We start from the raw sequence: 22458 nt of genomic DNA, 5'->3' as shown, positions 1-22458 counted from the left end.
AGAAGGTTGTGTGTTTCATTGGGTGTTATACTACAACCTGACTGGCTCGTCTCTTCCTTGTGGCTCTTCTGACAGGGGGTGTCCAATTGACTACTGATGGGCTTTGGGTCTCCACTTTGCCCTCCCCCTCATTCCCATTGATATGATTTTTGTTTGTTTGTTTTGGGTCTTTGATGCTTGATACCTGGTCCCAACGACACCTCATGTTCACACAGGCTGGTGTGCTTCTTCCATGTGGGCTTTGTTGCTTCTGAGCTAGGCCCACTTGTTTATCTTCAAGCTTTTAAGATCCCAGATGCTATATCTTTTGATAGCTGGGCACCATCAGCTTTCTTTACCACATTTGTTTATGTACCCATTTGTCTTCAGCAATCGTGTTGGGAAGGTGTGCATCACAAAGTGCCATGTTAGCAGAACAAATTGTTCTTGTGTTGAGGGAATACTTGAGTGGAGGCCCAATGTCCATCTTCTGCTGTATTACTTTATAAATAAATATATGTACATAGAGCTATTGCCCTGTCATTATATATAACTATATTTATATATATACATGCCTGTATTTAGACCTCTATCAATGTCCTTTGCCTCCCACCAGGCCTTTTGTTTGAGGTGCTTTCCGGTGGGTCTGAATCACCTGATGCCAAACGCTTGGCATCACCCAGCAACTCCCTTCCAATATCACTGGCAGTTTTCAATTATTACCACTTCAATTGTTTTCAATTATTACCACTTCACAGTTGCACAAACTAAGGTAAATGGGGCCTGGAAAGAATTACACAGCTGTAAAAAGTGCATCTGTACCCATAAAATGGTTGAGGGGGAAAAAGTGCAGAGCTTAGCCTTGGATCTTAGACTGCTAACACATGCCCTATTCGCTACTGCTGGTACAGCCACCATTGGATACGTACCCAATTCCTCAAATGGAAAATTCTATTTAGTGGGCATGATTACTGTCACTGGCTGTACAGACTTCTGATTTTATTCCCTCTTCTCTTCCATCTTAAGCCACATTTAGATAAATCCAAAGAGGGATGGTGGAGGACTAAGTTCATGGAACCACAGAGTCAGAAGGCTGACCTTTATGTGGTAAAGATCCCAAACCTGCCTACTTCTTTCACAAATAGCAAATTTCTATTTTACAAAAGGAGGTGTGTAAGATTGGTATTTTTTCCACTTTTTAAATGTTTGATGGTGAGGTCGTCTGTGCATGTTATCTTCCTTGGCAGGATGATTTTTGACTGAATGAGGGAAATATGCATACAGGGGCATAATCTGTCTAGTTCTGATGGTAGATCTAAAATATAAGGCAGAGGGAACCATAGTTCCACTCCAAGGCATTTACAGTATGTTCAGTTCATGTCAAAGGCTGAAAGAAATACTTTGTGATCACTGAAGACAAACATGTGCATAAGCAAACGTGGTGAGGAAAGCTGATGGTGCCCGGCTTTCAAAAGATATAATGTCTGGGGTCTTAAAGGCTTGAAGTTACACAAGCGGCCATCTAGCTCAGAAGCAACAAAGCCTACATGGAAGAAGCACACCAGCCTGTGTGATCACAAGGTGTCGAAGGGATCACGTATCAGGCATCAAAGAACAAAAAATCAAATCATTGTGAATGAGAGGGAGTGCAGATTGGGGACCCAAGACCCATCTGTAGGCAACTAGACATCCCCTTACAGAAGGGTAGTGAGGAGGAGATGAGCCAATCAGGGTGCAGGGTAGCAATAATGAAACATACAACTTTCGTCTAGTTCCTAAATGCTTCCTCCCACCCCACTAGCATGATGTCAATTCTACCTTACAAATCTGGCTAGAGGATGTACACTGGTACAGATAGGAACTGGAAACACAGGGAATCCAAGAACAGATGATCCCTTCAGGACCAGTGGTGAGAGTGGCAATACCAGGAGGTGGAGGGAAGTGAGGGAGAAAGGGGGGACTGATTACAAGGATCTACATATAACCTCCTCCTCCCTAGGGGACAGACAGTGGAGAAGTGGGTGATGGGAGATGTCGGACAGTGTAAGATATGACATAATAATAATTTATAAATTATCAAGGGTTCATGAGGGAGGGGAAGCCGGGAGGGAGGGGGAAAATGAGGAACTGATGCCAGGGGCTTACATGGAGAGCAAATGTTTTGAGAATGTTGAGGGCGAAGAATGTAGAAATGTGCTTTACACAATTGATGTATGTATGGATTGTGTTAAGAGTTGTATGAGCCCCCCAATAAAATGATTTTTTAAATACTACAGCTACAAGATATAATTAATTTTACTGCCTCAAATTCTTTCAATTGGAATGTTTTTTACACTAAATTCTCCCAATAAAGAACACTATGAAACATGTCCACTTTGCAGGCATATGACTGTCTCAGACACCGTAGCTCCATGGTCCATGCATGATCCGATGGCCCTGCCCTTGGAAAGCAGCCTACAGAGAAAGGAAAAGTGAAGTTTCTTACAGTTCTTATAAGCAGAAGATTAAAAGCAATTAAAAGACCCAATTGCCTATGAATCCACACCCATTGCAAGTAAGACATTCAGATTCAGCCTACATTTGAATTGATTAATTAGGCTTATTCTGTTTTTGTGAATGTCAATAAGCATTCCTGGAGATAGAGATCAGATCTTCTATGTTGTCCAGGGAGTCGTGGTAAATAATGCCATAGTTAATCAATGCGTAGAACAGCGGTTCCCCACCTGTGGGCTGCAACCCCTTTGGGGGGTTGAATGACCCTTTCACAGGAGTCGCCCGATTCATAACAGTAGCAAAATGACAGTGATGAAGTAGCCATGAAAACAGTGTTATGGCTGGGGGGTCACCACAACATGAGGAACTGTATGAAAGGGTCAGGGCATGAGGAAGGTTGAGAACTACTGGCTTAGATGGACAAGGGGTAGTGAGGGAGGGACAGGACACGTAGGACATGTTTTACTTGTCAGATACTTCTTGGTTCCAGAAACATTAACGTGGAAAAGAATCCATTAGTTTTAAAAAACGCTATTCTGAAACACATCCCATAAGCATGACTGCTTTCTCATGTCCGCATGTCGAGCTCCACCGTGGGGCAGATCGAGAGGAAGGGGACTTTTCAAAGACACGGTCTTGACCTGTAGTGCCTCCTAACCCTAGCTCTCTTCTGGCTCTTCAGAGTCTCCGAGTGTCCTGGTTACATGACATGACATTACGTTATGAAAACATCCATACGGAACCATATAGAAACACACCTGGCCTGGGCACAGCCTGTTCCTGTAGAAGCGTGGTGGACATGAGGCAGAGAAGGTCACGGCTCCAGATGCACCAGAAAGCCTTAGATGCAACTTCAGTTTTTCTTCTTGTTATTCACCGGCTGCTTCACATGTGTCACGTTTTCGTGACGGAAGTCAGGTGGCTGTGGGTGTTCTCATGGCCACCTGTCCAAAGACATCTTGGGAGATATGGCGAACCCAGGAATTTGGGGAGCCTGTTTTGCTGTACGTGTGCCAGTCATCTTTCTCTGAGGACACCTCGAGGAGCAGGTCCCAACACCACTGGCCAGTTTGTCTCCTAGAGGACAGGAATACTTCTCCAAGGTAACTCAACAGCTGGAGCAGTAGGCTCCACTTTTATCACTGGCCGCTACATGTTGCTCTCGAAGTGGACTCCTCTGGACTGCCAGCAGGAGCACCTATTGCTGTTTCTTCATGTCGCCCGGGTGTTCTCACAGCGCAATGTCTCAAGGCAGTCGGACTTCATACATGGCAGCTCCAGGCTACAAGAGGGAGTGATCCCAGAAAATCAGGAAGATGGTGCACGGGTTTTTCTGACCTAAACCCACAAGTCACATGGTGTGGTAGTTAGGTGATTTTTTGGTCAACTCGAAGATGTATGAAAGTGTTGAGGTGGAATCCAACCTATCAATCAGGCCACAGCCTAATGGTACCTCCCAGGGGGGAGCAGGGAGGGGGGTGTCCTTCTTATAAGCAGGGAAACTGGGAACCTCCCTCTCTGTATGTGTGTGACTTCGAGTTCCTCTTTGCTGGGACTCTGCCTGTCTCCTGGGGTGGCCCTCCAAGGAGGGGCCACCTGACCTGAGAGCTATAGGCGCCCTGCCATGGGTTCACTAACCTTAGAGCCACATGACTCTGCGTTCATGTGGTCACTCTGTGATCACAGAGCCTGTGATCTTCCTGCTTCCTGGTTCACCATTCTGCATCACCAGGAGGCAGCTCAATGAGTCTGCAGAGGAACTTAGGGACTAGCATCAAACTTATGGACTTGAGTTTGACCGCTTCTTGATATATAATTATATCTTGATATAAAGCTTTATTCTTTTTTTGTTTTTAAACCCTTTATTGAGGACGCTTACAGCTCTTGTAACAATCCATGCGTCAATTGTATCAAGCACCTATGTACATATGTTGCCATCATTATTTTCTAGACATTTATTTTCTATTGAGACCTTGGTGTCAGCTCCTCTTTTCACCCTTTCCCCGCCTCATGGCCCTGGATAGATTATAAATTATTATTTTCATATCTTACACCAACCGCTGTCACCCTTCCCCCAGGGTTTCTAAAAGCTCTTTCTTATACATATACGAGTGTCACTGGATTTGGTTCTGTAGGCAACTGACCGAGCGCTCACGGCAACATGTTTGCTGTAGTTCATCAGGCAAGGGAATAACCCGCTCTCCTAATCGAAAGGGAGGGGAGATCCAGTACCCCCTCCAGGGGAGCTGTTGTTGCTCGGTGCCATCCAGTCCATTCGAACCCGTCTCAAACCCCGTTGGTGCGGCTGCAATTGCAAACTCCCATGCCATCTTCCTACGGAGTGGAGGAGCACTCAAATCAAGTTCAGTAGAACTTCCTGTCACGTTGACTCCATGCACAACAGAACGAAACCACGCCTGCTACAGTGTCGTCCTCATGGTCACCAGCATATCCAAGTTCATTGCTGCTGCTACTGTGCTTCTACATCTCACCAAGACTCTCCCTTGCTCTCGCTGGTCCCATGTGTCAACAATCATGATGCCCTCCCTCTAGTGAGGGATCCCTCCGGATGACATGCCCTAAGTCAGTTGAGAGGGACCATGTTCTCTTGTGATTCATAAGGTGTTCTTGGCTGATTTTTAAATGGATTACTAGGCCTTTCCCTCCAGTCTGTTTTCGCCTGGAAGCTCCACTGACACCAGTCCCCCACGGGTGATTCCCGCTGGAACTTGCAACACTGGCAGCAAAACTCCCAGCAACACAACTCCAGGCAAGGCACCGGAGAACGACAAACTGAAAGGTAGGTGGTGATCCTACAGGTGTATTACACATGTGGATAAATGCCCACAGAGGAGAGAGACCCTCTACTAAACTGTTACAAGGGACAAAAGAGAGGAACTCACTTTGTTTTGCACATATATATGTATATGTGCACACATATCTAATACACATATCGCTTTTTCATTTTTACTAGCATGCATTATTTTTGCAACTTACAATAAAAATTCAGATGATGAAGTAAAGGGAAAAGCAAGCTGTGATGGAAAACCAGAACAATGCCTTTGTCTGAGAACTCACAACAAGACTTTGAGGGCAAGCTGGCAGTGCTTTCCCCACCCTGGTGTCACAATGTCGGGCCCCCATGTGAGCCTGGATGGGGAAGTCGCGGGATGGGAAAAGAGCCACTTCTGCAGGGAAGCTCAAGAACTTACCCGATGCTGCCATCCTCCAGCCAGCCCGTGGTGCACACTGGGAAGGCACAGTCCGAGATGACCCGGCGCAGCTCCTCCGCAGATATGAGGTGGGCACCCCTGCTCCTGCAGGAAAACCGAGCTGCCTCCAGTGCCAGGCCCTGGGAGCCATTCTGAGATTCCAGCACAAAGAGCTTCCCTGTGGGGGGACAAGCACAAACACAGGCTGACTCCAGGGCCCAGGGGAATGTTAGCACAGCAAACTCACTCTCTGGGCAGATGCCTGTCAGCAGAGGAGATTCCTACTTGCCTGAAGACCCATGCTCAGCAACCCCCCCAGGCCAGCACACCTCCCACCTGGGCCTGGGGGACAGCTGCATGGGTGTTTGGATTCCTTTTTGCTCCTATCTTCTTTAAGAAAGGACATTTATGGAGACACAGTGTGGGAATTGTGCCCAATCTGACCCCACGACACGGGGGCAAAGCACTAAGGGCCTGCAACAGAGCAGCAAGGGGAGCGAAGCAATGAAGCCCCCAGGGAATACCAAAAATAGATTTTGGAACCAAGGCATGGCACCCCATCAGACTCTACTGGAAAACACTCCTGAAGGTCAACAAACAAACTATTTACAGGCTTTTCTTTTTTTGTCGTTTTTGTTGTCGTTGTTTGATTTGGTGTTTTTTGTTTTGCTCTCTTTTTTTGTGCTTATTATTATTGTCTCTGCATGTCTATCTAGATGAGCTAGGTAAGATAAACAATCTGGAGAGATAACAACAGGACCAATAGTTCCAGGGGGGACACGGGAAAGGGGGAGGTGGGGGAAAGAAAGGGGGTCTCAAACAAACCCAGGGACAAAGGAACAAGTGATCTAAAATCGATGGTGAGGAGGGCAGAGGATGCCTGGTGGGGCTTGAACAAGGGCAATGTAGCTGAGAGGAATTACTGAAACCTGCATGAAGGCCGAACATGACAGTGGGACAAGAGGAAATAGAGGAAAGAACTAGGGGACAAAGGGCATTTACAGAGACCTAACTACAGGCATGTACGTATGTAAATATATTTCTATATAATGATAGGGAAGTAGATCTATGTACGTATAGTTACATGTTAAGTATTAAAGTAGCAGATAGACATTGGGCCCCTACTCAAGTACTCCCTCAATGCAAGAACACACTTTGTTCTGATAACCCAGCATTCTGTGATAGTTACCTTCTCAACAAGATCTCTGAAGACAAAAGGGTGCATAAGCAAATGTGGTGAAGAAAGCTGATGGTGGCCGGCTATCAAAAATATCACGTCTGGGATCTTAAAGGCTTGAAGACAAACAAGCAGCCATCTAGTTGAGAAGCAACAAAGTCCACATAGAAGAAGCACATCAGCCTGTGTGATCATGAGGTGTTGATGGGATCAGGTATCCCACATCAAAGACCTAGACCAAAAATCATATCAATGTGAATGAGGGAAAATGTGGAGTGGAGTCCCAAAGCCCATCTATAGGCAATTGAACATCCCCTCACAGAAGGGTCAAATGGAGGAGATGAGCCAGTCACGGTGTAGTACAGCACCGCTGAAATACACAACTTTCCTCTAGTTCTTTAATGCTTCTTGCCTCCCCCGCCCCACTATCATGATCCCAAATCTACCTTACAAATCTAGCTAGACCGGAGTATATACAATGGTACGGATAAGCGCTCAAAACACAGGGAATCCAGGAAAGATAAACCTCTCAGGACCAATAATGAGAGTAGTGATACCAAAAGGGGAAGGGGAAGGGGAAGATAGGGGTAGAAAGTGGGTACCAATCACAATGATAGACATATAAGCTCTCCCAGCAGGATGAACAACAGAAAAGTGGGTGAAGGGAGACAGTGGTCAGTGTAAGACATGAAAAGATAATAATTTGTAAATTATTAAGGATTCATAAGGGAGAGTAGGTGGGAGTGGGGGGAAATGAGCTGATACGAAGGGCTAATGTAAAAAGAAAGTGTTTTGAAAATGATGGCAACATACGTACAAATGGTTGGATGGAGGGATTGTGATAAGAGCTCTAAGAGCCCCCCCCATAAAATAATTAAAAATTTTTATAAATAATAAAAAGAAAAAGAGAAAAGTTAGCCCTACCCTGGAAATTGTATGGGAGTATGAGTATAAGAAGAAAATGTTCTGAAATCGACTGTAGTGACGACTGCACAGATCGTAATATGATTCGATGATTAAATTATATGATGTTTGAAGTATATGCCAATAAAAGTATTTAAAACAAAACCTGTTCCCTTTGACTGGCGCTGTTGGCATTTGAAATACCAGTGGCATACCTTCCAGCATCACAGTAACACACAAGCTACCACAGTGTGACAAACTGACGGACAAGTAGTGTGCCATTACAATAGTATTTTATAAAAATCCATTCCCATCAAGTTGATTCTGCCTCACAGCAAACAATCAGGGCAGAGTAAGAGTTTTCTATTGGGTTTTCAAGGCTGCAGATCTTTATGAAAGCAGACCGCCACAGTCGTCTCTAGCAGAGCAGCTGGGTAGAAGGTAGGTGCTTTACAACCCACTTTTTGGCTAGCAGTCAAGCACTTCATCATTCACCACCAACGGAGACACAAGAATAAACCTAACAAAAGAGGAAAAGTTATATTCTGGAAACCACAAAACATTGCTGAAAGAAATGAAAGGTGACCTAAGTATACAGAAAGGTATCCCATGTTCATAGATGAAAAGTTTTGTAAGATGGCAATACTCCCCAAATTGATCTACAGGTGCAGTACAACTCTTATAAAAATCTAAGGTGCCTTTGTTGATACTCAAATTCGTATGCAAAGTCAGGGATTCCAGGCTACCCACGCCAGTTGGAGGAGTCACACACCCCAATTTAAAAATGTATTACTAAAGTATAGTAAACAAATCACTGTGTAGTGGGTATGAAAATAGAATGGAATTAAGAAGCCAGAATTAAACCCTCACATTTAGAGTTAATTGACTCTCAACAAGGATGTCAAAACACTTTGCATTTGTGGAGTCATTTTTTTCAATAAATGATGCTAGAAATAGATCCAAAAGAAATAAAAATGGCTTCCAGAATGATGAGGGCAATGAGTGTACAAATGTGCTTTACACAATTGATGTATGTATGGATTGTGAAAAGAGTTGTATGCGCCCCTAATAAAATGATTTTTTAAATAAATAAAATGACAACACAGTACTATGGAAGACTGTATTCCAACAAGTTTGATAACTTAGAAGAAATGCACAAATACCTAGAAACACATCGAATACTTAATGCAGAAGAATGAAACCTCAACAGATCCATAACCAAAGAAGAAATACAGAAGATCATCAAGAAACTTCCAACCGGGAATAGATGATTTCACATGGAAATTTTACCAAGTATTCGGTGAAGAGCTGTCCTTAATTCTATGCAGATTCCACAAGAATACAGAAAAGGACAGGAAACCGCCAAACTCATTCTATGAAGGGAACATAACGCCGATCCCAAAGCCAGGCAAAGACCCTACAAACTCAGAAAGCTACAGACCAAGATCCCTCATGAACACAGATGCAAAAATCTCAACAAATTTGGGGCCGACAGAACACAACAACATATCAAAGAAAAATTCACCATGATCAAAAGAGGTTCCTACCAGCGATGTAAGGATGGTTCAGCCTTACAACAACAATCAATGAGTTCCAGCACAAAAAATAAGAAGCATGATTATACCAATAGATGAAGAAAGGGTATTTGACAATATCCAACACCCATTTCTCAACAAAATAGTACTTGAAAAAGGAAATCACTCAACATAACAAAACCCACATATGAAAAACCAACTGCCAACATCATGTTCAACAAGGAAAAACTGAAAACATTTCCCTGAGAACAGGGACCGTGCCCCCTACAACCACTCTTATTCATCAGGTTAGAAGTCTTAGAACAATTAGACAACAAAATAAAATCAAAGGAATACAATTGGACAAAGAAGTGATGAAACTCCATTTGTAGATTACATGATTTTACATATAGAAAACCCCAAAGAGCCCATAAAACAACTATTGGAAACAATTGAGGGATATGGTAAAGTAGCAGGTTACAAGATGAACAAGCAGCAATCGATTGGATTCCTATATACCAGCAGAGAGGTCCAAAGAAGACATCAAGAAAGCAATATCATGAGCAACAGCCACACTAAAGATAAAATGCTTAAGAATAAACCTAGTCAGAGAAATAGAAGACCTGTAAAATGGAAGAATACCCCGTGTTCCTGGATACAAAGACTTAATGTTATGAACATGTCAATACTACCCAAAGAAACCTATAAATGCAATGCAATTTCTATCCAAATCCCAACTTCATTCTTTAAAAAAAAAGGAAAACGAATTAACAACTTCATATGGAAATGGAAGAGACCTAGAATAAGCAAAGAACTCCTTACAAAGAAGAACTAAATAGGAGGCCTCACATTATCCAACCTCAAAGCCAATTACACAACCAAAGTAGACAAAATAGCCTAATACTGGTACAGTGATAGAATCATAGAACAAATAAATAAATGCATCCACCTATAAGCAAATGATTTTTTTTTTACAAAGGGGCAAAAAAATTAAATGAGAAAAAGACAGCCTCTTCAACAAATGGTGCTGACAAAATTGGATCTCCGTCTGCAGAAGGATGAGCTTGCCCATGCACAAAAACCAAGTCTAGATAAATCAGAGACCTAAATGAAAATCCCAGAGCTATGAAGATCACCAATGAGAAAATTGGGACAAACTTAAAGGCCTTATTGGAGGGCATACACATACATCCAAATACAAGAGAGGAAGCACACAGAGTGGAAGACAAAATTCATGACTGGGACTTAATAAAAATAAAGACACTTACAACTCTTACCACAATCCATACATATACATACATCAATTGTATAAAGCACATCCATACATTCCCTGCCCCAATCATTCTCAAGGCATTTGCTCTCCACTTAAGCCCCTTGCATCAGGTCCTCTTTTTTTTTTATGTAAAAGAAGAAAAGAGAAAAAAAATGATTAGGGCAAAGACTGTACAGATGTGCTTTATACAATTGATGTATGTATATGTATGGATTGTGATAAGAGTTGTATGAGCCCCAATAAATTGTTAAAAAAAAAAAGAATAACTGATACAGGGGTTATAGGGAATACAGGGATGGGGATGATGATGGGAGGGTTAAGGGATCTAGGGAGTGGTGGGTGAAGATGGGAGTGGGGAGGGAGCACTAGAATGGACTGTGACTGCATAACTCATCTTGGGGGTGATTTAACCATGGGGGGATGTTCTAAAAATATCGATGTGGGGGTGATTGTACAATTCTCCTTGATATGATTGAATTATTTTATTATACAATATATAAATTACTTGCAAATAAAACTGTTGGGACAAAAATAAATAAATAAAGACACTTATTGTATATACTCGAGTATAAGCTGACCCGAATATCAGCCGAGGAACCTAATTTTTTCACAAAAACTGCATTAAAAATGTGCTGGATCACCTTCCCGACACAATTGCTGAAGAAAAATGTGTGCATAAGCAAATGTGAAGGAAGTTGATGGTGCCCGGCTATCAAAAGATATAGCATCCGGGGTCTTAAAGGCTTGAAGATAAAAAAGCGGCCATCTAGCTTGAGAAGCATCAAAACCCACATGGAAGAAGCACACCAGCCTGTCTGACCACAAAGTGTAGAAGGGACCAGTTATCAGACATCAAAGAACTAAAAATCATATCAGTGGGTACCCACCTTCCTAATATGATCACTGTAGACAACCATGTGCATAAACAAATGTGGTGAAGAAAGCTGATGGTACCTGGCTATCAAAAGATAGTGTTTGGGGTCTTAAAGACTTGAAGATAAACAAGCGGCCATCTAGCTCAGAAGCAACAAAGCTCACATGGAAGAAGCACACTAGCCTGTGTGACCACGAGCTGTTGAAGGAATCAGGTATCAAGCATCAAAGAACAAAAAATCATATCATTGTAACTGGGCACCCCCTTACTGAAGGGTTGTGGAGAGGAGATGAGCCAATCCAGGTGCAGGGTAGCAACGATGAAACATGTAACTTTCCTCTAGTTCTTAAATGCTTCCTCCCTCCCCCAACTATTATGATCCCAATTCTACCTTACAAATCTGGCTAGACTAGAGGATGTACATTGGTACAGATAGCAACTGGAAACACAGGGAATCCTGGACAGATGACCCCTTCAGGGCCACTGGTGAGAGTGGCAATGCCTGGAGGGTGGAGGGAATGTGGGATGGAAAGGGGGAATCGATTACTAGAATCTATGTACAGCCTCCTCCCTGGGGGGGTGGACAGCAGAGAACAGGGCAGGGGGAGACGTTGGACAGTGTAACTTATGACATAATAATAATTATGAATTATGAAGGGTTCATGAGGGAAGGGGGAGGGAGTGGGGAAACGAGGAGCCGATATTAAAGGCTCAAGTAGAAGGCAAATGTTTTGAGAATGATGAAGGCAACAAGTATACATACGTGCTTGACACAATGGATGGATGGATGGATTGTGATAAGAATTGTATGCACAACATCCTTCCTAGGTCACACTGGAAGGATCCGATTTGGAAACCCCACTAAGTGAACTGGGCTTTACCTGAAACAGATGAAAGGAACTGAAAAACTCCCTTAGGTGCAAGGCTGAAACATCCTAATGTGAGAGGCAGCAGATACTATCTAAGTTTTGGATTTGGAAGTCTTTGGACTCTGGTTCCAATCTCTTGCTTTGAGGGTGTCTAATAAATGGCAACTCAAAACTACCATATATTTGCTATTTTTGTATTCCCTTTACTTTTTATGACTTGTCTTCATCCAGCAGGCATCGCTCTGCTGTTGTGTTATTGAAAATATTGCCCTCTTTCCTACCCCCATTGTTTGCACAGTGTCCAAGCACTTAAGTTTTTAACCTGTACAGGTCAACCATCCATGTATTTTAGTACACAAAGCTGTCCTATACATACTGTATATACTCGAGTATAAGCCGCCCCGAATATCAGCCGAGGCACCTAATTTTACCACAAAAACTGCATTAAAAATGTGCTGAAAAACTTGGCTTACACGTGAGTATATATGGTATATACTTTTTGTTTCTCAATGGATTTTGTGGTCTAACTTAACTGTAAACCTTCATCTAAGAATAACTAGTTCTTATGACATGGGTCTAATCTGCATTTGCCCTCATGCAGAGATCACTGAAGATATGGGTGCTATAGCAAAATGTGATGAAGAAATTAGATGGCGCCCTGCTATCAGAAAGAATAGTGTCTGGGGTCTTAAAGACTTATCTTAAAACAAGCAGCCATCTAAATGAATTGTCAACTAAGTCCACATGGAAGAAGTGATCCAAGGATTGTAAATAATAAAATCCAAGACCCAAACAGGAAACTGTACTAGCGCTTAAATTCTAAGCCCCCAGTTTGCAAAAGGCTATGAAGGACAGTGAAAGACCAAAATCCATTTGTAGTGTCTCCATGTAGTTGAAGCCTCCAGTGAATCCCCTCTGACTATTGGCCAGGGACGTGCTATCAGAGTGCAATGGAAAGTGGATTCATACAAAGGTACTTGAGTTAAAAATGAACAATTGTTCTACTTTTGACATATTGAATTTGTTTTAGTTTTTAATGTTTTCTCCTTTTTATTAAGGTTTATCTGTTTTATATTGTTTTTGTGTTTTATATGTTTTTCTGTACATGAAACCCGAGATAGGTAAATCTACATAGTAAACAGATCAATGGAGTTTTAGCATGATGGCAGGGGAGGTTGGTGGGAAGTGTCCAAAACTAACTCACTGCATCAAGTAGATGCTGACTCATGGCCACCCTATGGGACAGGATAGAACTTCCCCTGTGGGTTTCTGAGACTGTAACTGTTTATGGGAGTAGAAAGCCCTGTCTTTCTCCCAAGGAGCAACTGGTGGTTTCAAACTACTGACCTTTCAGATTGGAGCCCAACACGTAACCACTACGCCACCAGAGCAGGAAATGAGGAGCTAATAATAATGAATACAAGAATGAAGAAAATGTTCTAAAATTGGTTGTGAGGATGATTGCACAATTCTTCTTAATATGATTCAGCCACTGCGCCATGTAGTATGTGAACTATGTCAGTATGCTGTTTTTTGAAATGATACTGGGACTACTGGCTCTCCACACACAAGCAAGTAATGGTGGACCCTACCTCTCACCACATACACAAAATTAACTCGAATGGATCAAAGACCCAAATGTCAGACCTAAACCTACAACCTTCAGAAGAAAACATTAGTAAAAACCTTCAAGACCTCAGCTATAACAATGGTTTGCTAGCTCTGATATCAAAAGTCTAAGTAAGCAAAGTAAAAATAAGTTGGACTTCGTCATAATGAACTTTAATTCACCATAATGAAAAGCAAAGACTATCAAGAAAGTGAAAAGACAACCATTTAAAGAATGAGAGAGCATTTCTTGAAAGTACATATCTGATAAAAAAAATTTAAAACTTGTGTCTCAGGAATATAAAGAATTCCTACAATTTGGTAGTAAAAGATGCATTCGCTGCCATCTAGTCAATGCAGACTCAGAGCCACCCTAGAGCAGGGTAGAACTGCCCAGGGGGCGGGGGAAGAGGGGTTCTAAGATTGTAGCTCTACCATAGCAGAGAGCCTCGTTTTTCTCTGGAGGGACAGCTGGTGGTTTCAAACTGCTGACCTTGCAGTTAGCAGCCCAACCGGTAACCACTATGCCACCAGGGGTCCTTTTAATAAAAAGATTAGTAATCCACATAAAAATGGGGGAAGCATCTGAATAAACATTTGTTCCAAGAAGATAAACAAATGGCCAAATCAGGGTGTATGAAATGATGCTCAATAGCATTAGCTATCAGAGAAATAATACAAAACCAGGCCACAATGAGATCCTCATTCACACCCAATAGGAAGGCAGGAAACAAGAGGTGTAGAGGCTAAGGAGACCGGGACACTGCTGATGAGGATGAAATGGCACAGCTGCTTTGGGAAACGACTTGGCAGCTCTTCTATCACACGACCCATCACTTCAACTCCTACGTGTCTGTCGACTCAAAATAATGGAAAATACATGTCTACACAAAAACCTGGTCATGGTAGCATTATTTATAATAGCCCCAAAGTGAAAACAGTCCAACTGATAAATGAGTAAACAAAATGTGGTGTACAGTTCACTAGACTATAATACAGTGGAACATTATTTGGCAAAAAAAAAAAAATCCCCCAAACCAAACAGATATGAAGTACTGATGGATGCTAAAGAAGAATGGACCTTAAAAACATACTAAGTGAGGGAAGCCAGTCACAAAAGCCAACATGTTATATGATTTCATTTCCATAACATGTCCAGAGTAAGCAAATCCAGAGACATAAAAGTAGATTAATGGTCACTTTGGAGGGAAGTGGGGCGTGGCTGACAATGGGCACTCTGTTTCTGTTTGAGGTGATGAAAGTATTCTAAAATGGGAGGGGGGTGATGGCTGCAGTTGATGACTCCATTAAAAACCACTGACTTGCACACTTTCAATGGGTGAATTGAACACTGTGTGAATTGTATCTCAATAAAGCTGTTATTTTTAAAAGGCACTACTAGAAGGGAAAAAATAAGTCTCTTGTACTGATAAAAAGAGTTATTTCATCAGTCATATTAAAGAATTTTAAGCGCTATTAAAAGAGTTAGAGTATTAAAAGGGCAATATTAACAAAACTGTGAGGAGAAATAAAAAAGCTCTCAATCTTGGAAAATGGTAGCCATATTCCCTGCCTCAGTAATTGATAAAACAGAAATATATCAGAAAATATACGAAAGATTTAAGCAAGAAAACCAGCACACTTAAGAACATACAGCCAAGGGCTTCCTTGAGCTCCTGTGTAGGACACCTGCACATTCATTTATGAACACACAGAGAAAGAACATTTGCAAAATCACTCAGCTACAAGGCAAATCTAAAAAATTTTCAAAAGACCAGAGTTATACAAAGCCTATTTTTAAATGACAACTCAACACGCTAACCTCACTAGCTTGACCGGTCACCCATACAGTGTTAAAGGAGCCTCGGGGGTGCTGTGGGCTTGATGCTGGGCTCGATCGCAAGGTCTATTCAAACCACCGCCACTCTGAGGGAGCAAGGTGAGAAGGACTGAGCTGAAAAGATGTACAGGCTCGTTAACCCAGAGGAGCGTTCCAGTAAGTCCTCTAGGGTCACTATGAGTCAGAGGACTTGTGGTCAAAAGGCCACAGCAAACATGGCGGTTTCGACTAGTAGCGATCCTACAGGGCAAAGTAGAGCTATCCCTTTGGGCCTCCGAGACTGTACAGCTAGGACCAGATGGTTTCAAACTGCTGACCGTGAATAACCCTCTAAGCCACTATGTCTAAGGGTTCCTTAGACACCATCCATCACACCAAAAAATCAAACCCACTGCTATTGAGGTGCTGGTGATTCTAGAAGCCCTAGAGGGCAGGTAAGCACTGCCCCCGTAAGTTTCTGAAACCTAACTTTGTTTTCCAACAGTTTTATTAACAAGTAATCTGCATGTCACATAATTCAATAGTTCAATCATTCAGTCATATCAAGGAGAACTGTACAATTACCCCCACATCAATTTTAGAGGCTTCCCCCTGCATAATTAAATTGCCTTTAAGATGATTATGTAATCACAATCCGTTCTAGTGTTCCCTCCCCCTCCCATCTTCATTAGTTACTCCCCAAATCCCTTTTCCCTCCCCCGCCCTTGTATTCCCTATGTCCCCCTATATCCATTATTACCATTATGCATCCACTCCTCCTGTGCTTCACAGCTGGAGACCCAACAGAAAACAATAAAAAACAAAATAACAATAGTATACAGACAAAAATACTAATAATGCGTAAGAAGGGAAAGACCCCCCAACAATATTCAAAAACCAGGGAAGAAAGTTCTGTCACGGAACCAGTACGAGATACTTGCACCCAGAATAAATTCAGGTCATGTCTATAGGGTGGTCACTGGCCAAGTGTTGAGTTGGATCAAGCATCACCAAGATTACAGTGGTCTCTGCCTGACAGGAAGGCTGATCGACTATAGCCTGTGGCTAGAGGTCAGAGACTTACATTTTTAATGGCAGTAGAAAGAAAGCCCCATCTTTCTCCTGAAGAGCAGGTGATGGTTTTGAACCGCTGAAACTGCAGATGGCAACCCAATGTGTAAGTAACCATGGTGCTCCCCGGGCTCCCAGATAGGACCTAATGTTAGATCCTAGACAGTGATCTAATGTAAGTGATCGTTAAAACTCGCGATTTTAGCTTGTTAGGTTTCTAATCGAAAGCACACTTTGTACAACTTTATGTTTTTGAAACTTTAGATTTGCCTTGTAGCTCATGACTCTAGGGGTGTATGGGGACTGCTCACTGATATGTAGGCATAGGGCCCTTTTAGCCATAATTCCACCCCTTGTCTGTCAGTCTGTCACACTGTGGTGGCTTGTGTGTTGCTGTGATGCCAGAAGCTACGTCACCGGTATTTGAAATGCCGGTGGACAGGTGTTTAAGAACAGACTACAGAGAAGGAAGAGCTGTACCTTCAGAGGAATCAGTTGCGGAAAATCTTAAACATCAAACATGGTCAGATGCTGGAGCCTAATGAATATACGCAGGATCGTGCCACATGGGCCTCTCAGGCCAGAGGGCACTCAGAATATGACTAAGCTGGTGCTGTGGTGGTTATGTGTTGGACTGCTGACCATCCGGTCTACACCACTGGCCACTCTCAGGGAGAAAGACTGGGCTTTCTACTCCCGTGAAGAGTCGTTCTACCTTGTCTTATAGTAGGGTCCCTGTAAGTCAGCCTCAACGCAACAGCAGTGAGGTTTCTGTTTGTCATTGTGCCTTCTCAAAGTAAAATTGACTACAGTGACATGAGTGGAGTAGAGCCCGTGGAGTAAGTAAAGCCTTCCTCATTTGCCGATGGGGCAAAACTCAAGATTTGAAGAAACAGCTGCAAAAATCTAATAACCAGAACTTGGATTGTAAGAAATAGGAATCCAGGAAAACTGGAGGTCGCATAAAGATCGATATTGTAGGCGTTAGTGAGCTCAAATGGACTGTTACCGGTCATTCTGGATCAGAGAATTATTTGGTTTACTGTGTGTGGGGTGACACAATCAAGAGCAATGGCGTTATGACATTCTTCGACACAAAGGGCATTTCGAGATCTATCGTGAAGGACAACGCTGTCTGTGATAGGACCACATCTGTCTGCCTTCTAGGAAATCCAACCAATCCAGCTATTATCCAAATGTATGCACCAACCACTAAAGCTAGTGATGCAGAAATTAAAGCAGTCTATCAATCTGAAATTGATCAAACAAAATGCATGGATAATTATTGGTGACTGGAATGCAAAAGTTGGAAACAAAGAGGAAGGAACAGTAGTTAAAAATTACTGTCTTGGTGACAGAAATGAAGTTGGAAATCATGATAGATTTTTACAAGACTAAGGTCTTCCTAAATTGCAAACATTTTTTCAACAACACAAATGGCGACTATACACATGGGCTTCTCCAGATTTTGTTGCAGGGGGGTGTGCGCAGGAAAGTAGTATGTTTTTCTTTATATGAAATCTAGGAGACAGTAACTAAGCCCTGGTGGTGTAGTGGTTACACGTTGGGCTACAGTACACATGGTTGGCAGTTCGAAACCACCAGCAGCTCTGTGAGAGAAAGACTGGGCTTTCCACTCCCATAAAATTCCTGGAAATTCACAGGGGGATCTCTACGAGTCAGCACTGACTCCACAGCAGGGAGTTTGGTTTGGTATAGTTGTGGCAGGGGGCAGGCTGGGGAAAATGAGAAGCTAATAACAATGATTGCAAGAATGAAGAAAATGATTTATTGTGATTACACACTGGTTTTAGTGTGTGTAAAACATTGAATTGTATGGAACGTGAATTATATGTCATAAAACTGTAAAAAGAGTTTTTAATCATTTTATTGGGGCTCGTACAACTCTTATCACAATCCATATATCAATTGAATCATGAATCAGGCATGTTTGTATATATGTTGCCTTCATTCTTTTCTAGACATTTACTTTCTATTGAGCCCTTGGCATCAGCTCCTCTCCCACCCCCCAACCCTCATAATCCCTGATAGATGGTACATTGTTATTATTTTCATCTCACACCGACCGCTGTCTCCCTTCCCCCATGTTTTCTGTTGTTCTTCCCCCTGTAGAGGGGTGGATGATTATGTGTCAATCATTGCAATCTGTAAAATTATTTTTTTAAAACGTTTCAACAATGGGGAAAATAAAAACCCCTGCAATTTCACTCCACTCATATCCTTATTTGCTTAAGGACTCTCCCCCACTGGATTTTAAGTTCACTGGTTACAAGAACCTGTTTCTCCTTATCATTTTATCCGCAATAGCAAGCCCAGCGCCTGGCATAGGGTAACTACTCGTTAAACATCATGAAATTAAAGTATCTTTTTCTATGATCAGAAACCAAACAGTTCATTTGGATTCAGTTAATTTGAAGATTTTTTCCAGCATTCGATGTATTTATAGTATTATGAGATGCATGTTTCATTAGTCAGATATAAACTAAATTTTTTCACCTGAATTTTTTTCACTCCCCCCTCTCCCCGCCAGAAATACTCTCTCTCCAATTCTGTCTTTTTAAATATGTACCTGTAACACATCAGGTGGATGGAATCGTTCTTATTCCTCCTCCTATCATGGTAAACCTTAACCCTCCACGTCCACACAGGGAAGGAAGTGGCGGAACTTCAGCATGGTACCAAGGACAAGGCTCTGTGTGGGTCATCGGAGTGAGCGCTGGCTGCCAGCGCAGAGGATCTCTGAGACACAATGACTCTACAGCACTCTTTTGGTCCCTGCCTCCTGTCATTCCACTTAAACAGTTGTAACGCAGTGAAACGAAAATCTTCGGGTTTGTGTAAATATGTCTTTAAACAGAATTAAAATGGCTTCAGTATACCTGTAATGCAGCTCCAATTTGTTCAACTTGCCTTCTTTAAAATTAGCTGGATTTTTCCCTTAATAAGCCAATTCAATTGGCCAAAGAAGCAAAATCACTAGTATAAGAGAATTACTCGTGGACCGATGCCAGTCAGTCTGGGTTGTTCCACCCCCCCACCCCCAGAATGTTCTGAAATTAGACAGCAGTGATGGTTACCCAACATAGGGTACAGACACCAAATAACTAAATTGTAAAAAAAAAAAAAAAAAGGTAATGTTATATTATGTGACTTCCATTCCAACTTGAAAGGAATACTGGTGATCTTCAGCAGACATAAAAAGATAATTCATTTTTATTCCAAAGCAAAAAGCTCTCCAAATGGCACTTAGGATAAAATGTACTAAAAATTCAATTCTAAATAGTATCTATCTTCTTTTTTCTCCTGGCTTTCCCCTTTCCCTAAACCACCACAATTCCTCATGTCCTTTTTTCTAGTTTCACACAGTGCTAAATACAAACATTAAAAAACCCATCCATACAAAGCCGCTTAAGGCAGCTGAGAGCTCTTCCTCCTTCATCAATCTAGTTTGTCCCAAGCTTGGATGCCCTCGAAACAACTGGCTCTTAGGCTGGCTTCTTTCAGATCCTCCTGCACCAAGTCAACAGCGTTTTGTGCCAGAAGCAAAACAGAGCTGAATGAGCTTTTCTAAACCCAATTGATCATGCAGAGTTCTGATCATGCTAATTTCGGGGAAGTATTAAAAGCTGAATACAGCTTCAAAGAACAAGAAAAATCATTGCCATGCAACGATCTAGCCTCTAGCGCTCTATCTTATCTCACCTCAGAGGACATTCACACCTGGCCCTCTTGGCCCCAGCCACCACGTCTGATAGTCTGATACGTTCCCCCTCGTTTTCCCTACGGCTCACAAGGCCTCTGTACTTGCTCTTCCTCTACCAAGGGCACGCTCTCCTCCCCTCTTTCCCCAGTTTATTCCCATTTATCTTTCAGATCTTCCTGAGCAGGCAAAATCGCAGGGAGTCTGCCAAGCACTGGCCTTGCCGCCTGAAGGCACATTTATTAGACGCTGAAAAGTGATGGATGGTGGAAAATCAAACCTCGGTAGAATAGGGCACCCTAGACGTGACTTCATTTCAAAGAATTTTCAGGGAGCGCGCGAGAGAGCTAGCGGCAGCACTGAGGATGCGTGCTCACCGGCTCCTTCCAGTTGCCCCCTCGGCTAGAAAGGAAGGCTCCGGAGAGCGCATTGGGTGTTGGAGACCCGGAGGGTCCGGATAGGGCCACTGAGTCACAGCAGAGCCGTCGGCCTCCTTCCCTCCCAGGCTCTCCGATGGCCGAGTCCTTCCGACAGAGGAACCCCCCCCCTCGAGTTTCGTCTTCCCAGCCGGGACCCCAAACCTCCCCGTCCCCCCACTTCCCGCCACTCACCCTCAGCCCGCACGGAGAAGAAGCGCGCCAGTGCGAGCAGGAGCAGCGCCGAGGTGCAGAGTCCCGGTAGGCGGCCTAGCGCGGGGCCGCGGGGGCCGAGCCCCTGGGCAGCCATGGTCCGTCCGGGCGCCCTCGGGCCTCGCTCCGGGTGCCGCGCCGCAGGGACTGCCCGGCGTGCGCCCCTCGGCGCTGCGCTGCGCTCTGCTCGCGCGCTCCGGATTCGCGCCCGGCCCGCGGAGAGGGAGGAGCGCAGCCGAGCTCCCCTGGGGGCCGGGGGTGGGGTCCATCGCCGTGGCGCCGGGGAGGCGGCCGCAGCTGGGCCCGCCAGCTCCCCGGGCACCTGGAGGCCTCGGTGCCAAAAGGGGTTGCTGCAGAGCGCACTAGGGGGGCACCTCCGGGGCGGAGGGTGAGGGCGCGGGGAAGCGAGGGGAGGGGGGACGACAGATACCAGGCTACAGGGCACCCCCGCCCGTCTGGGTGACCCTTGGCAAGAGGGTGGCACCGTTTGAAAGGCCGAGCCCGTCCGAGGAGAGAACTGTTAAGAAACTGGTACCTAACGCTGCCTCTTGCTTCTCGACTTTCCAACGGGCGGTTCTCATATAAAGGAGGAAAAATTCTATTAAAAAACCAAGGGGGAGCCCTAAATGGCAAATTCACTTCATGGAGTTGGACACACAGAATAAAGAGACGAAAGGGGCATGTTTTGCCGGGATCACCAGCGTCCCTTAAAGATAATGGCGGACCGTGACCATTATCATCCACTCCCAAATCAGGCTCCTTGACCTTGACGCTTGAAATTGGGATTCGTTGGGTCTAGGTTTAGGAATTAACGCCCTGAATCAGTAGCCTAGTGAGATCTGCGGGAGTCCCTGTACCTTTCCGCTGTGCCCCTGGCCTGTGTCCCCGGCACCAGCATCCTTCAGTGCAGGAAGGAGGATTTGCATTGCTCATAAGCAGAGTCATAGGGGTCCGTGTTGTTATAAACCTGGGGTGCTCAGCAAATATCTGTTGAGTTCTGGCAGCTTGCCGGACTCCAAATAAGGGTTAAAATGCCCTAAACATACTTAAGACTGAACAAGTGATGGATGCTATGTGGGACAGACAAGTGTCATCATTTCATGAACTCGGAAACAGACACTGACAGCCTTTGGACTGATCCACTTGGATTCTTCACAGTAAAAGCTGGCGTTGGAACCCAGCTCTGATTAACTTACTACACTTACTGTAGGTGTCCTTTTCAACCCACATGATTCTTGAAGGGGCAGTGTTCTGCTTCAATGGCTCCTGCCTAGGTGTCCACCAAAAGCAAACTCATTCCCAGCGAGCCCATCCCT

The 22458-nt window shown here is 43.7% G+C and overlaps 1 protein-coding gene and 1 pseudogene across 1 annotated transcript in view; one reads left to right on the top strand and one right to left on the bottom strand.

Moving 5' to 3' along the window:
* SUSD5 (sushi domain containing 5) overlaps window positions 1–21318 on the bottom strand; it is a 75736-nt gene extending 54418 nt beyond the window's left edge. Inside the window, exons 1-2 of the mRNA XM_075547089.1 lie at window positions 21125–21318; window positions 5685–5862 (exon numbers count right to left, since the gene is read on the bottom strand). Coding sequence (XP_075403204.1) covers window positions 5685–5862; window positions 21125–21239 — 293 coding nt within the window. The 5' untranslated portion in view covers window positions 21240–21318. The remainder of the gene's footprint in view (window positions 1–5684; window positions 5863–21124) is intronic.
* LOC142446129 (UPF0547 protein C16orf87 homolog) overlaps window positions 21238–22458 on the top strand; it is a 34542-nt pseudogene continuing 33321 nt past the window's right edge.

Source organism: Tenrec ecaudatus, chromosome 4 (genome assembly GCF_050624435.1).
Source record: "Tenrec ecaudatus isolate mTenEca1 chromosome 4, mTenEca1.hap1, whole genome shotgun sequence".
NCBI lineage: Eukaryota > Metazoa > Chordata > Mammalia > Afrosoricida > Tenrecidae > Tenrec > Tenrec ecaudatus.
This window is presented reverse-complemented; position numbering and strand designations above follow the sequence as displayed.